Below are 12,879 nucleotides of genomic sequence, written 5' to 3'. Positions count from 1 at the left end.
CCTTTCCGGAGCGGAGCGAAGAGTCTTGCAAGAGTTGCGGCTGACAAACGCGTTGAGGGCTCGGGCCGGCTGTGCTCGGAGCGTGTGTGACAGCGCCGGCTGTTCCGGTGGCCGCGGCTCCTCCGCCGACCGCCGGCGCTGATCCAGGTGCTGCGGACACGCTCTGCCGTCTGTGCCCGGCGTGTGCGGGCGCCCGGCTCCCCCTCCGGAGCTTGCTGGGGGCTTCCCTCGGGAGCCGGGGGTGCTCCTCCTCGCCTCTTTGGTAGCTAGCTCCATGCGCCCCTTTATGCTTCCTGACTGTGTGTGAGAGGGGACACCGCTGGCCGCGGGGACCAGAACGCTGGTAGAGGGAGCATGCAGCCCCTTCGGGCGGTGGGGAAGGAGCGGCGGAAGGTGTTTCCGTGGCCGGGACATCGGACGGCTTAGAGTCCGCCCCGCACACAACTACCCCGCAAGGCCTCCGCGCTGGGGTGTTCCGACTCCAGCACCACGGTGGGCATTTACTGTCCACTCTGGCGCGGGACGACTTCACCCCACTGACCCCGTGGCGTTGCATGCTCGGCTGCGCCGCGGGCTTGTCCCTTTCCTAACCTGCTGCATGTTGTCTCCGCGGGTTGCTTCTCCGCCGCCCTCATCCTCTCCCTCGAGCCGCCGCGGTTCCAGCGCTGGCGAGCCGGTCGGTTCAGGCAGGCACGGGCAGGGCATCCACGAACCAGTTTTCCTTGAAGGTGAAAGGGGCAGAGTGAGTTCCAAATATGCGTCGGGTGCTGGACCAAGCTCTTGGTCAATTCGGAAGAGGAAAGGTTTAGAGAGGGAAAAGTTATTAGGGATCTTAGATTTGTGCCTTGGAGAAACTGATGTAACCCAGCCGGCGCAGGCTTGGGGGAGGGGCATAGCAAGGGAGTGAAAATTAGTCTGAATAATTCTGCCCTGAGTGGAGGATTCCAGAGAGGATCAAACAACAATTTAGTGCCACTCTTCAGCCTGGTCCTTAAGTTCCGTGGAGGAGAGTCCCTGCGTTTCACCTGGAATACAGCCTTGAGGGAAATGGGTTAAGGTGTTTTTCTCTGCAAGGGTCTCTGATTGCCCTGAGTGTGTCTTTCTTTTGCCCTCCTAGGAGCCCTGAGTTTATTTGTAATCCCTTTTTCCTTTTATGTCTCTGCCGGTCCACTCAGACTTTGAGTCTAAGATTTTTACTTGGCCAAGGTCTCCATTTATTCTCATCTGTTACTCACCCTGCTGTCATTTGGTCAACTCTACTCCCCCCACCGCCCATGGCATCTCCAGCCATCTCGTCCTTCTTCTGCACATCTGTGATTCGCCTGTGTCAGGGCCTCAGATCTATTTGTCTCATTAGATCCAGAGTTCACATTGTCTTCATTTCCTCTCTCATCGCCTGACGCTTCTGGTTCTTTGTGGGTCTTGGAGTTTCTCAGAGAAGTTACATTTTGAGTTTAGCATTGGATAGAGCCTGAACCCACCCAGAAGTTAACCTTGGATCACCCTCACCCCCGAAACTTGGTGTCTCTTCAGTCCTCATAGCTCCCCTAGCCAATTCTATCGCTCCTCATCTTTGGACAATGGTGCCCTCAAATCAGGTCTTTAGTGTCCTCTGGGAACAAGTAGGAAAAGCAGGGTCCTGGGCCCCACCCCAGATCTACTGAATCAGAAACCTTGTGGGGGGGGGTAAGGGAGGAGGGGGACAAGGGGGTCAGGGCCCAGTTTTCTGTGTTTTAATAGCCTCCAGGTCATTGTAATTCATGCAAGTTGGAGAATCCCTCATCCTGAACTATAGAGTTTAACCCTGAGAGTACTTCAACAGAGGGTCTCCTCCAATCCCATTTTTATTCTTTCCTTGTGTTTTTCTCCAGCTCTAAGAAAGACATTAATTGGCTGGCAGAAAAAGAAAAAGAAAAAGAAAGAAAGAAGAAAAAAGAGTTATGGTCGAGTCATTCACAATTTCTTTACTGAATGCCTCTTGTACCAGGCTTGGAAAAGACGAACATGAGTAAGACACAGCCCTTGTCCTCCATGGGTTAAAAATGGAGCATGCAGAGAGGCTCATAAACAACCAAGTGTAATACAATGTGATGGGGGCAATAATAGCTTCTCTCCCAAGTGCTGTGGGAGCGCAGAGGAGAGAACCATCAACTGTCTCTGAGGGAGGCAAAGACTTAATCAGGAGCAGTATGCGACCAGAGGAGGAATTAGGGTACAAGACAGGCTATTGCCAGGGGATAGGATTTCTAGCCTGCATGCCAGCTGAAACGGGAGGAAAGGGGAAGTGGGACAGCTGCCCTTGAGGATCCGCCCGCAGCTGAATCCAGCAGCAGCCGGTGGAGAATCCAGCAGGACCCCCAGGCTTGCAGCTGGTGGGAGCTGGCTTTATTCTAGCATGAACAATGTAAGCTACTTGGGCCTGGCCTCGAGGTCAGTGGCTAAGAATAAGGTTCCGGTGGAACTGTAATCTGGATTAGCTGCCGTGCCGTCCTGTTGCCAGAGTTTGGGAATCCATGGGGAGAATGAGGCTGAGGATTCTCCAGCATACGGAGACACAGGGGTCATGAGTCTGGTGGACAGGCAGACTAAGCAGATGTGAGTATGGGGACCCAGATCATAGGTGAGGAGTGATGTACTCAGTGAAAGAACTCAGAGCAGGATCTATGTAAAGAAACTCCATAGATGGCAGCAGGGGACAGAGAACACAGAGTATTGTCCCTAAGGCCAGGGACTGCAGAGCGCAAATGCTTGTCAACGAAACCTCAGAGGCCACAGCACTGAACAACACCAGAGAGCACCATTCACATGCAAGTCCGTGGGAACCAACTCCTTGGAATCCCAACATGTGGCCCTAGAGAGATCCGTAATTGAAGGACACCAGCGCCATCCTGGTTCCTTATCTATCTGATGGCATCCCTGGGAACTCAGGACACAAAGCATGTGTGTCAAAATTTGACTTGGCCAAAGGAGCATTTAAGTGGCTGAATTTTTATTTGGGAGGAGGGGAGATTCCAAATCCATACTTTCTCTCCGAAATTATAGGATTCCATGGAGAGGCTCTAATAGCCAGACCTCGCTGGGAGGTCTGGATCCCTTGCCTGGGTCCCACTACGGGAGGACCAGGTTGGATCACCAAAAGGAAGCCAGAGTAATACATGTTTAAGTTTTGTGCAGGTTATGGGGCCCCAAGGACACACAGTGGTTTGGAGACAGAGTCAGTCAGTCTATCTCTTTAAGTGTCTGCTCTTTGGTAGTACTAAGATATAAAGGAAGATTTAAGAATCTCGAGGTCTTCAGGGTCCCAGAGGTGACAAAAATATGTGACATAGGGGTGCCTGGGTGGCTTAGTGGGTTAAAGCCTCTGCCTTCAGCTCAGGTCATGATCCCAGGGCCCTGGGATCAAGCCCCACATCAGGCTCTCTGCTTAGCAGGGAGCCTGCTTCCTCCTCTCTGTCTGCCTGCCTCTCTGCCTACTTGTGATCTCTATCTGTCAAATAAATAAATAAAATCTTAAAAAATATATATATGTGACATGGCTGGGAAGGAGAAAAGGAATGGTAAGGTCTGTAGAGAACTGGAAAGTGCCAAGCCCACCTAAAGGAATCCAAAATCAGTTGTGTTTTTTGTTTGTTTCTTTTTGTTTTCTTTTAGTTTTATTTGTTAAGTAATCTCTATACCCAACATGACCCCGAGATCAAGAGTCACATGCTCTTCTGAATGAGCCAGCCAAGTACCCCCCAAATTAGTCCTTTTTAAACAAGTTTATCAGCCATAGGCCTGGGGACTGGCTTTAGTAGGTTCTGTGACTCCTGACAAAAGGAAAAAGGGTTATGGAAACAGAAGGCTGGAGGGCATTGTATGTATATAGGACTTTTTGTGGGGAGGTCTATGTAGAGAGCATGTGAGTGCTGGAAATGTCAATCCCAGAGCTAAGTGTGAGCATGGCTACTGGCAAGGAAGCCTGGACCTGAATGGCTGAGAAAAATGGAGTTGGTACCAGTTCGGGGCCTTAGGCTCCTTCCCTGTTCAGTGCCTGCCAGCATTAGGTGACTCTAGTTCAGGTCACACCTTGCCCACAGCACTTTTTGCTCAGGGTGACTCAATTCTGCCCTAGAATTTATTTTTATATAAATATTTACAGAGCAAATTCAAAGAATCTGTTGGGGATTAAGAGAAATGATGAATTTTAAAGGAGAAAGGTGTCCCAGCTAGTGGAAATTAAGCTCTTTTCCCTATTACAGGGAATGCGAAACCCAGTCTAGGAGCCTTAGACCATAGCTCCCTCACACCTCATTAATGCTACTCCCAGGGAAATCCTTGTGCCTGATTTCTCTTTGAGAGAAAGGGGAGGGGCTGACAATCCTGGCTTCCTGTGGGTCAGGGTCAGGTTCAGCTTCACGAAACCAGTTAATGATAGAAGCCAAGTTCTGCTTCTGCGTGCCCAGGGGAACACACCTCCCTACCCCCCCCCCCCACAACTCACCACCTATCCCTTCTCCTTTCCCCCAAACTACACACGAGGTCCTCCTGTCCACCCTCCCAGAACCAGAGACAGCCAATATCATAGCCTTCAGCCTAGGAAGTAGTGCTAAGGGTTAAAATGTCTTCATGTTTGAAAATTACTAGGAAAATGAGAAATGCATACTTGGGATTCTAGTGAAGTTGCAGATCCAGCCCCCTCCATTCCCTTGAATGGCTGCTGAACGCTGAAATATATAAGAAATTGGACAGCAGAGGGGTTTTTAAATCTCGAGCAGCTAATCTGAATCTCCTTTGTTAGTCTCGAGAAGGACAGAGTTTGCATAACGTAGACCCATGAGTAGTGCTGGCAAGCATATGTGGTCCTAATTTCCCTAGCCTGGGCCCTTGAAGGGAGCCCCAGCTGCTGATGCTTCCCAGGGAGCTCCGAAGGGCTCCAGGGTGCTCGAGGTGTTATGATTGGGAGCTTGTTCCCCAAAGTCAGAAAGAATCTCTCTTTGACACCCAGCTCTGCTCCTTCCAGCTGCGTGACCTTGAACCATGACTTAACTTTCACCGTGCAGCTTCCTCTATGAGTGCGGACGACAATGAACCCTTGCCCCGTAAGAGGTGACACATGTACATAGCAGGGCCACATCTCACAGCTGACATGTACCTTGCACCTGTCAGGTATTCCTGCAGCAAACAAAAGGGAACAAAGCGGGAGAGAACCATACCATGTCCTCCTCTGAACTCCTGGGCACTTTGTCTATACTCACCTGAGAGTGCATCACAGGCTTCCTGGTGTATTCTAAATCCATCTCAGCTGGAGAGCAGGATTAGGGTCCTTTCATCTCAGATCACGTACTGGGTATAAGAGGTCGTCTTATGTGGAGTGGGAGCTCAGAGCAGTTTGTGGAACCACGAAATGAAGGAACTCTAGTTTCGACTGGGGTCCTGCGTCTGCTTCCTGTGCTACCCTGGTTTGCGCACCGCCCTCCCGAGCCATGCTGTTAGCCATCGTCATTTTCAGTCCCCAGGTTCGTCCACTGTCCCTCCCTGGAGCCTGTTTTCTCTGCCACAGCACTCTGAGACACTCTTGCCTTCCTGTCTCCCTCCATGTTCATCTCTTGGGCTCCTGTCCCTCGGCTTCCCCACCGTGGCTTCTCCTCTCCCACTAGGGGCTGATCTCTGTTGACAGAGAAACCAACCACAGCCTTTGGCCCTCAGGAGAGTGGAGCAGATCCAGGGCAAGAGGAGAGAAGGACATGGTGAGTAGTGGGTTCAGTGGTCCTGAGATGCCCCTCACCAGCCACGTTCCCCCTTGCAGGAGCAGGAGGCCACCTACCACCATGAGCAGCACCCTGTCACCCACAGACTTCGACAGCTTGGAGATCCAGGGCCAGTACAGCGACATCAACAACCGCTGGGACCTGCCCGACTCGGACTGGGACAATGACAGCAGCTCAGCCCGCCTCTTCGAGAGGTCTCGCATTAAGGCCCTGGCAGGTGAGGTCAGGGGAGGGCCAGGGGAGATGCTGAGGAGGCTGGGGAGAGAAGCTAGTCAGGGAGAGTCCTCCAATGTCACAGGAAGACCAACTTTCTTTCTAAGCTGCCAGCTGATTCAGATTACCCCGTCAAGCCCCTGGTCCCCAACTGCAGCGCCAAGAACAAACTTCATACAGTCCAAAATGTTCCCCATCTTCCCTTCCCCAAGCACAAGACTCAGCTCTGTTCCCCTCTGTCCCTGAGTCATGGTCTTTAACTCTTTCGCATTTAGTCCTGCCATCTCCACCCATCTGTCCCTTACCTTTCATCCTCTCGTTGGGACTTCCTTGGTTTTCCCTGTCACCTGTCACACCTGTTATCTCTCCCAGTCCATTACCCTCCCCCTTCCTTCCCCACCTGTTCCTTCCACCTGCCTCCTGTTCCTCCCATTATTTCCGTCTACCTGTTCCCTGAAGCAGGTTCCCTCCACCCGCCGCTGGTTTCTGCAGCCGCCCATTCTCCCAGGTTTGTTCTCAACCCGCCTCTTCCTCTGCCTATCCCTATGGCCTGGGCTCTTCCCTCAGCTCCGCTGAGCACAAACAAACCCGTCTGACGGGCCTCCCTGCGTTCCGGGGAGGAGTTGTCATGGCAACAAGAGTGCAGCTGCCACCTGACACCATCAGCGGCTGGCTGGCGTGGGGCTGAGTCACCCACACACCCTAAGGCCACCCACCCCGTCTGGCTTCCCTCCTCCGTCCCACCCTCATCTCTTCCACCGACCTGCTGGCCTCCCAGCCCCATGCCATGGGAGGATGCCACAACCACGCCCTGCCATCGCAGGCAGTGCCCCCAGCATGAGTGGGTGGCCTCCTGGGAGAGGGGAGACACTGAGGGGGTGGTTCCCAAACCGGGCAGCACTTTTTATAGGATAACCCAGGGACAGTTTTACAAATCCACGTCCCGAAGCCCCCTCCTAGACACACTGAATTAGGATCGTTGGACCCATATATGGTCCAGAAACGAGGATTTTTAAAAAGCTCTCCAGGTAATTCTTCTCCAGCAGCACAGCATCCCAGGACCCTTGTGTGGTGGCCTTAGGTCTGGGAAGCCCTCATCGTGTATTTTCTCCCCCACCTCTCTGCCCTTCTGGTTGAGTCTCAGGCTGGCGTGTGAAATACTCATTTCAGTGTTTTTGTAGACAAGAGAAGACAGAACAGTGGGTTGTGGACAATGTCACCTCTTTGAGGAGAAGTTTCTCTGGTACCCCGGTTTTGGGGTCATGATGTCTGTGCACATGCCACATGCCACCCAGGACTGTCCCCATGTTTATAGCCCAAGTGACACATGCCACCTTGAGCTGTCATTTCTCCACCACCAAACCGGGCTCTCCTGTGTGGGCTTCACCTAGCACAGCCCCTCGCACCAGCAGGTGTCAGGAAATAATGAATGAAGACAGGAGAGACCAAGAGTAGCCTGTAAGGGACATGAGCTGAAGCCCAGGGAGAGATCGGAAGAGAATCTGGCAGATGTCCCAGCAGTGCGATGCACTGGGGGCCAGGGATGGCCTGGCTGAGGAGGGCTTGGTGAGCCTTGTGCCAAGGGAGGGACGGGAAGCGGAGGCGGTGACAAACAAATGGGGAAGACTGGAACACCAATTTCACAGATAAGAGAACTTAAGCAACAGCCCAGCAGAGTGTCCCGCACCTACGGAGCTGGTTTCACCTCTCCAGGGATTTTTCTTTCTCTGTCCTCCGAGCTGGGGACCAGAGCTCAGGTCCTGAAGGGGGGACCTCCTACCGTCACCCCAAGAGGGGACCATCCTTGTCCCACCTGCAGACCTTCGAGAGGCAGGAGTTTGCTTCGGGGGCCCGCGCTTGAGCAGCTGGGGCCCGGGGGGCGGGGGGCCGGTCCGCAAGGCGCCGGCGGTTCCCTGTTCGCGTCGCAGGGCCGGGCCGCCGCCGCCGCCGCGAGCCGCGCCCCGCCTCCCGCCCCTCCCCCGGCACCGTCCGACCTGTTTGTCGGGAGCCGCCTCGGTCTCCCCTCGCCGCAGCCAGGTGTGCTCTGCCCACGGGCCCCGGAGCTCGGGCGCTCGGACGGCCGGCGCTCGGCTTCCCGCCGCTCCGCGACACGTCCCCTGCCTTCGGACCGACTCCCCGCCGGGAGCCCGGGCGCTCGGGACCCCGCGCTGCGGTGGGGCAGGGGGGAGGCGCGGAGCGGAGCCGTGGCGCGCGGCGCGGGCAGGGCATGGACTGCGGGCCCCGGGCCGCGTGAGAGGCAGCGGGCGGCATGAATGGGAACGGGGTGAGCGGGGCGCACCGGCCCGGCCTCAACGGCGCGGGCGACTTCTACTATGAGGCCGTGGAGGGGGCTCAGAGCCCGGGGGGCCTCCTGCTGTCGCCGGCCGCCTTCATCAACCCGGCGCAGTACGCCAGCGTGCTGGAAGGCCGCTTCAAGCAGCTTCAAGGTGAGCGGCCGCGCCCAGGGGCCCCGGGACGGAGGGGCCCGAGCAAAGCCGGGGAGGCACCCGCCATCTGTGCCGGGAGAAGTGTGCGCGGGGACTGACTACGAGTACGAGGGACCCAATCCATGGGCACCGGCAGAGTCGGGAAAGGCTTGGGCCCCCCTGGAAGAAGGGCTGAGCGTGGTGGCAGCGCCCGCGTCAGCACCGAGCCCGTTCGCTGTCCCCGCGGAGGGTTTGGGGGAGAAGCACCTGCTGGGATGGCTGTTAAGAGAGACGGCGGTCACCCGGGAGGCCCAGCCACCCAGGGCTTGTCCCTGTGGCCCTGGTTTTCTGAGTGGGTGTCTGGAGCTGTGTGTGTATGTGTGTGTGTGTAAACCAGGGAGCGTGTCAAAGGGAGTTGGTGCCGACGGGCAGGTCTGTGTTCATCCTGGCACCGATATTTCAGTGTATTTCCAGGACCACTGAGTTTGGGGGGGTGGTGCCTGTGGATGTTGTGGACAACCTTGTAAAGTGATGCTTTATCTCTGGGCCTTGGCTTTGCCCAGTTTTCTCCTAGCTGCTACGGATTCGGTCTTCCTCTCTTTTTCTACCTGTAGGCCAGAATGGCCTCACCCCAGTGTACCTGGCATCAGGGCCATCTTCACGCCTCCAGCCATGGCCGGTGCTCTGAGCAGTGTCGGGCTCAGGCAGGGCCTGGAGACCCTGAAAGGAGGCCCACAGAGCAGGGGTCTGCTGGTGTAGTTGTTAGGACCCGGAGGAGGCTGGCTTAGGTACGGGGCTTGGAGGTAAGAGAGACAGGAATAGACGTGGGTGTGTCGTTTTATTTTATGGGTGAGGTGCACAGGAATGTGAAATTCAGGGATGGGTCTTTTCGGTTTCTGAGATGCTGGGGCTGAGAAGGGAAACAAAAGTGACTCTTCAGGCCCAAGCCCCTTGGATTGGGTCCTCGCACTGGGCTCCTGTGGGGGAAACGGGCAGAAATCCGAGTGGCCAGACCCTCTTCCCTCACTTTGTCATTTATAACGTCTAAAATGTTAAATTTTCCTGTGGAACCTAGAAAGCATGCTTCATCAGCAGCCTGTCCTGTGGACCAGGCAGCAAGGCATTTCCTTACCTTCTTTGAGATCCGCACCCAACTCTGCCTGTTTTATCCCCTCTGTGTATCCTGGGCTCAGCGTTTTCCTTATTCCCAACCTTCAAGATTGTTTTCTGTCTTAGCGTTGGGATGTTGCTGTCCCAGGACTGGATCCCACTGTAGCCCTGAATGAACTGAATGAACCCACCCCAGAAGTAGAGGAGCCCCATCTTTTCTTTAAATTATCCCAGGAGAACAAGCTGACTCAGGAGGCTAGAGCCTCTGTAATGTCTTGTCCTTCTAATGACCACTTGGAAGAGCTGCTGGTGTCATTTAAGTCCACGCCCTGTCCGTCAGCAAAGAGAATGGCCACGCCTCCTGCTGCTTCCGAGAGCTCTGGGTCTCTCCTTCGGGTTAGATCATGCCCGGATAACTGTAACTCATCAAGGAGCAGCCCATCATGTGTGCGGGGCAGCTGACGTACATTGTCTCATTTTGTGAACAGTCACGGGTTGAAGTGGAAAGTCAAGCAGTATGCCCATTTAACAGATGAGGACAGCAAGACTGATGATAACAGTGTCTCTCCACTGTTACAGGACAGCCCTGATCCCAGATCCCAGCCCTTCCCCGCATGTCTCACTGCTTCTAATTTCTTTCCTCCTTTCTTCTCAAAGCCTGTTTGCTCATTTCTCTTTTTTACCCTATGAGCTCATCCCAATTTCTTTATTCCCTGCTTTTTAAGTCTGGGATTTTGTCTCAGGCGTTTTCCTGCCCCTCCTCCTTCCTAGACCTCACTTCCAGGTCCCCCAGCCTCCCAACCCCGTCAGCTGGTGTTTAGAAGCAGGTGCACTGTACTTGAAGGACAGAAATGACCCCTTGTTGCTGCCGCAGATGAGCGAGAAGCTGTGCAGAAGAAAACCTTCACCAAGTGGGTGAACTCGCACCTGGCCCGGGTGACATGCCGGGTGGGAGACCTGTACAGTGACCTCCGGGATGGACGTAACCTCCTGAGGCTCCTCGAGGTGCTCTCGGGAGAGACACTGGTGAGCTGTGGTCACAGAGGGAGGAGGGAGCCCAAGAAACAGTGGTCAGAGGACAAGCTGGGTGTCGCCCTTAGAAGAGTGACGGCACAGAGCGGGAAGCAGTTGGCTGCCCTCTGCTCAGAAGATGGTTTCGTTTTGAGAGGCTTTGCCACCTGGATTAAATAAGAGCATTGCTTCACAGAGACAGGAACAGTGGCCCCATTGAAATCTTTTCTTTTCCCACCCACTCTGGGTGCAATTAATTCCCTTGGGAATCTTAATCTGCCCAAGCCACTTCTGGAAACTGCACTTTGGGTCCTGAACTTGGGCCCAGGCTTGAGGGCTGTACCCACGTTCCCGACGCGGGTCACAGGGAAGGCGCGTAGAGCAGGGTCCTGAGAAGGCTGAGAGGGAAAGAGGAGGAGGCCCACAGTCCCATGTTGTTGTGTCCCCTATCCCTTAACAGCCAAAGCCCACCAAAGGCCGCATGCGGATCCACTGCCTGGAGAATGTGGACAAGGCCCTCCAGTTCCTGAAGGAGCAGAAAGTGCACTTGGAAAACATGGGCTCCCACGACATTGTGGACGGAAACCACCGTCTGACCCTTGGGCTGGTCTGGACCATCATCCTTCGGTTCCAGGTAGCCCGGCACAGCGTCTCGCAGAGTGGGCTTCACACATCGGTGCCGTACCGCGAACGGGCACCACCAGTCCACAGCGTGACCGACGAAAACACGCAGGGTCTAGAACTTCATAGAGTGTTTGAGGTTGCTGTGCTATCCAAGCACCAGACCCAGACAGCCTCCCCCTCCCACGGGGTAGAGACCAGTGTGGGTGTTGTCAGACTTCTGTGGCAGGTTCCCCGTGGCCTGGTCTGTTTACTGGCCACATGTGGTAGGACCACATGTTGGTCCACAAGGGACGGGAGATTGTACAAACTGGACCAACCTTCACCCCTGAGAGTTTGAGAACTCTACCTGGGGCCTGGTCATCGGTCCACTCGTCCGCTTCCAACTCTGCTTGCCTCCCTAAAACAGTCACCGTGTTGCTTCTTATGCTCTGAGCATAGGCAGGCCAATGTCCCCATACCATAGCAGTTCTCCCGGTTGTCCCCATACTCCCCGGTGCTCCTCCCAGCCTGGAGCAGAGCTCCATCGGTGCCCCCTTGGAAACCCAGCTCCCAGGTAGCGCTCTCACCCACCCACTCGCCACTCGCCACTCCCCACTCCGAGGAGCCAGCATCCTTCACTTTGAGGCCCTTCCACTCTTCTGACTTCCGACCCCATCCTGCTGCTTCAAATGTTTTGTGGTCATTATCCCAGGAGGAAAAGTCCTCCGGCTCTATCCTGGCACCCTTCTTCTAGGAGTCTATAAAGAGCAGTTTTCTGCTGTGTATTTCCGAGTATCTCTGATAACTCCAGGAGCCCCTGTTGGGGGACTGAGGCGCTCCCTTCTTTCCTTCTTAGATCCAAGACATCAGTGTGGAAACAGAAGACAACAAGGAGAAGAAGTCAGCCAAGGACGCCCTGCTGCTGTGGTGCCAGATGAAGACGGCGGGGTGAGGCTGCCCAGGGACCGTGGCCTTGGAGGGTTGGCCGCACCGAGGCTGTGCGGTAAAGGAGGGATGGGCTCCCGGAACCACGAGCTGGGGATCCATCCTTGAGTCACAGACCAGGGCTAGGCCCTACTCACTGTTCTTCCCGGTCTCCATTTATAGGTATCCCAATGTTAACGTGCACAACTTCACGACCAGCTGGAGGGACGGGCTGGCCTTCAACGCCATTGTGCACAAGCACCGGTGAGGGGCTGGGGTTGGCGAGCCTTCTGGGCAGCTGGACGGGCTCACGGCCCTCGGGCGCGCACACGCCCACAAGGACCATGAGATGGGCTACACGGCAATTACAAGGAGTGAACGTTCAGACGAGAGCTGGGATGTGGGGGCACCACGCTGCACAGAGGGCAGTGGTGGGAGCCAGGGCGGGTGGGAGCAGTGGGTGGGGGCTTGGGGTGCCTGGTTCGGGACAAAATGGAGTTGGTGGCAGGGATAAAGACAGGGGTGGCTTCACTTTTCCTCTTTAGGGGCTCACGTGCTCTTGATACTTTCTCTGTCCCCTCCCCTTGTAGGCCGGATCTGCTGGATTTTGAGTCGCTGAAGAAATGCAATGCACATTATAACCTGCAAAATGCTTTCAATCTGGCTGAGAAGGAGCTAGGGCTCACGAAGTTGCTGGATCCTGAAGGTGGGGCAGAGTGGCGGAAAGAAAGTGCTGTGGGATAGAGACAGAAGGCAGATGAGTGGGGGCCAGGGGCTGAGGGCAGGGGGCTAGGGGCAGGTGACTGCTAATGGGTATGGAGTTTCCTCTGGGGGTGATAAGA

General features: G+C 55.1%; 1 protein-coding gene across 4 annotated transcripts in view; it reads left to right on the top strand.

Moving 5' to 3' along the window:
- SPTBN2 (spectrin beta, non-erythrocytic 2) overlaps positions 1 to 12,879 on the top strand; it is a 37,181-nt gene that overhangs the window by 1,174 nt on the left and 23,128 nt on the right. For 3 of the 4 annotated variants that reach the window (XM_047691178.1, XM_047691177.1, XM_047691175.1), the window contains exons 2-7: positions 5,789 to 5,967; positions 10,374 to 10,525; positions 10,971 to 11,144; positions 11,970 to 12,061; positions 12,221 to 12,301; positions 12,628 to 12,743. In XM_047691178.1, the coding sequence (XP_047547134.1) occupies positions 5,811 to 5,967; positions 10,374 to 10,525; positions 10,971 to 11,144; positions 11,970 to 12,061; positions 12,221 to 12,301; positions 12,628 to 12,743 (772 nt within the window). In that variant the 5' untranslated portion in view covers positions 5,789 to 5,810. Of the gene's footprint in view, positions 1 to 5,788; positions 5,968 to 7,992; positions 8,411 to 10,373; positions 10,526 to 10,970; positions 11,145 to 11,969; positions 12,062 to 12,220; positions 12,302 to 12,627; positions 12,744 to 12,879 lie in introns of those variants that run through there. The other variant, XM_047691176.1, reaches the window with a different exon arrangement.

This window comes from Lutra lutra, chromosome 10 (assembly GCF_902655055.1).
Source record: "Lutra lutra chromosome 10, mLutLut1.2, whole genome shotgun sequence".
Lineage (NCBI taxonomy): Eukaryota > Metazoa > Chordata > Mammalia > Carnivora > Mustelidae > Lutra > Lutra lutra.
This window is presented reverse-complemented; position numbering and strand designations above follow the sequence as displayed.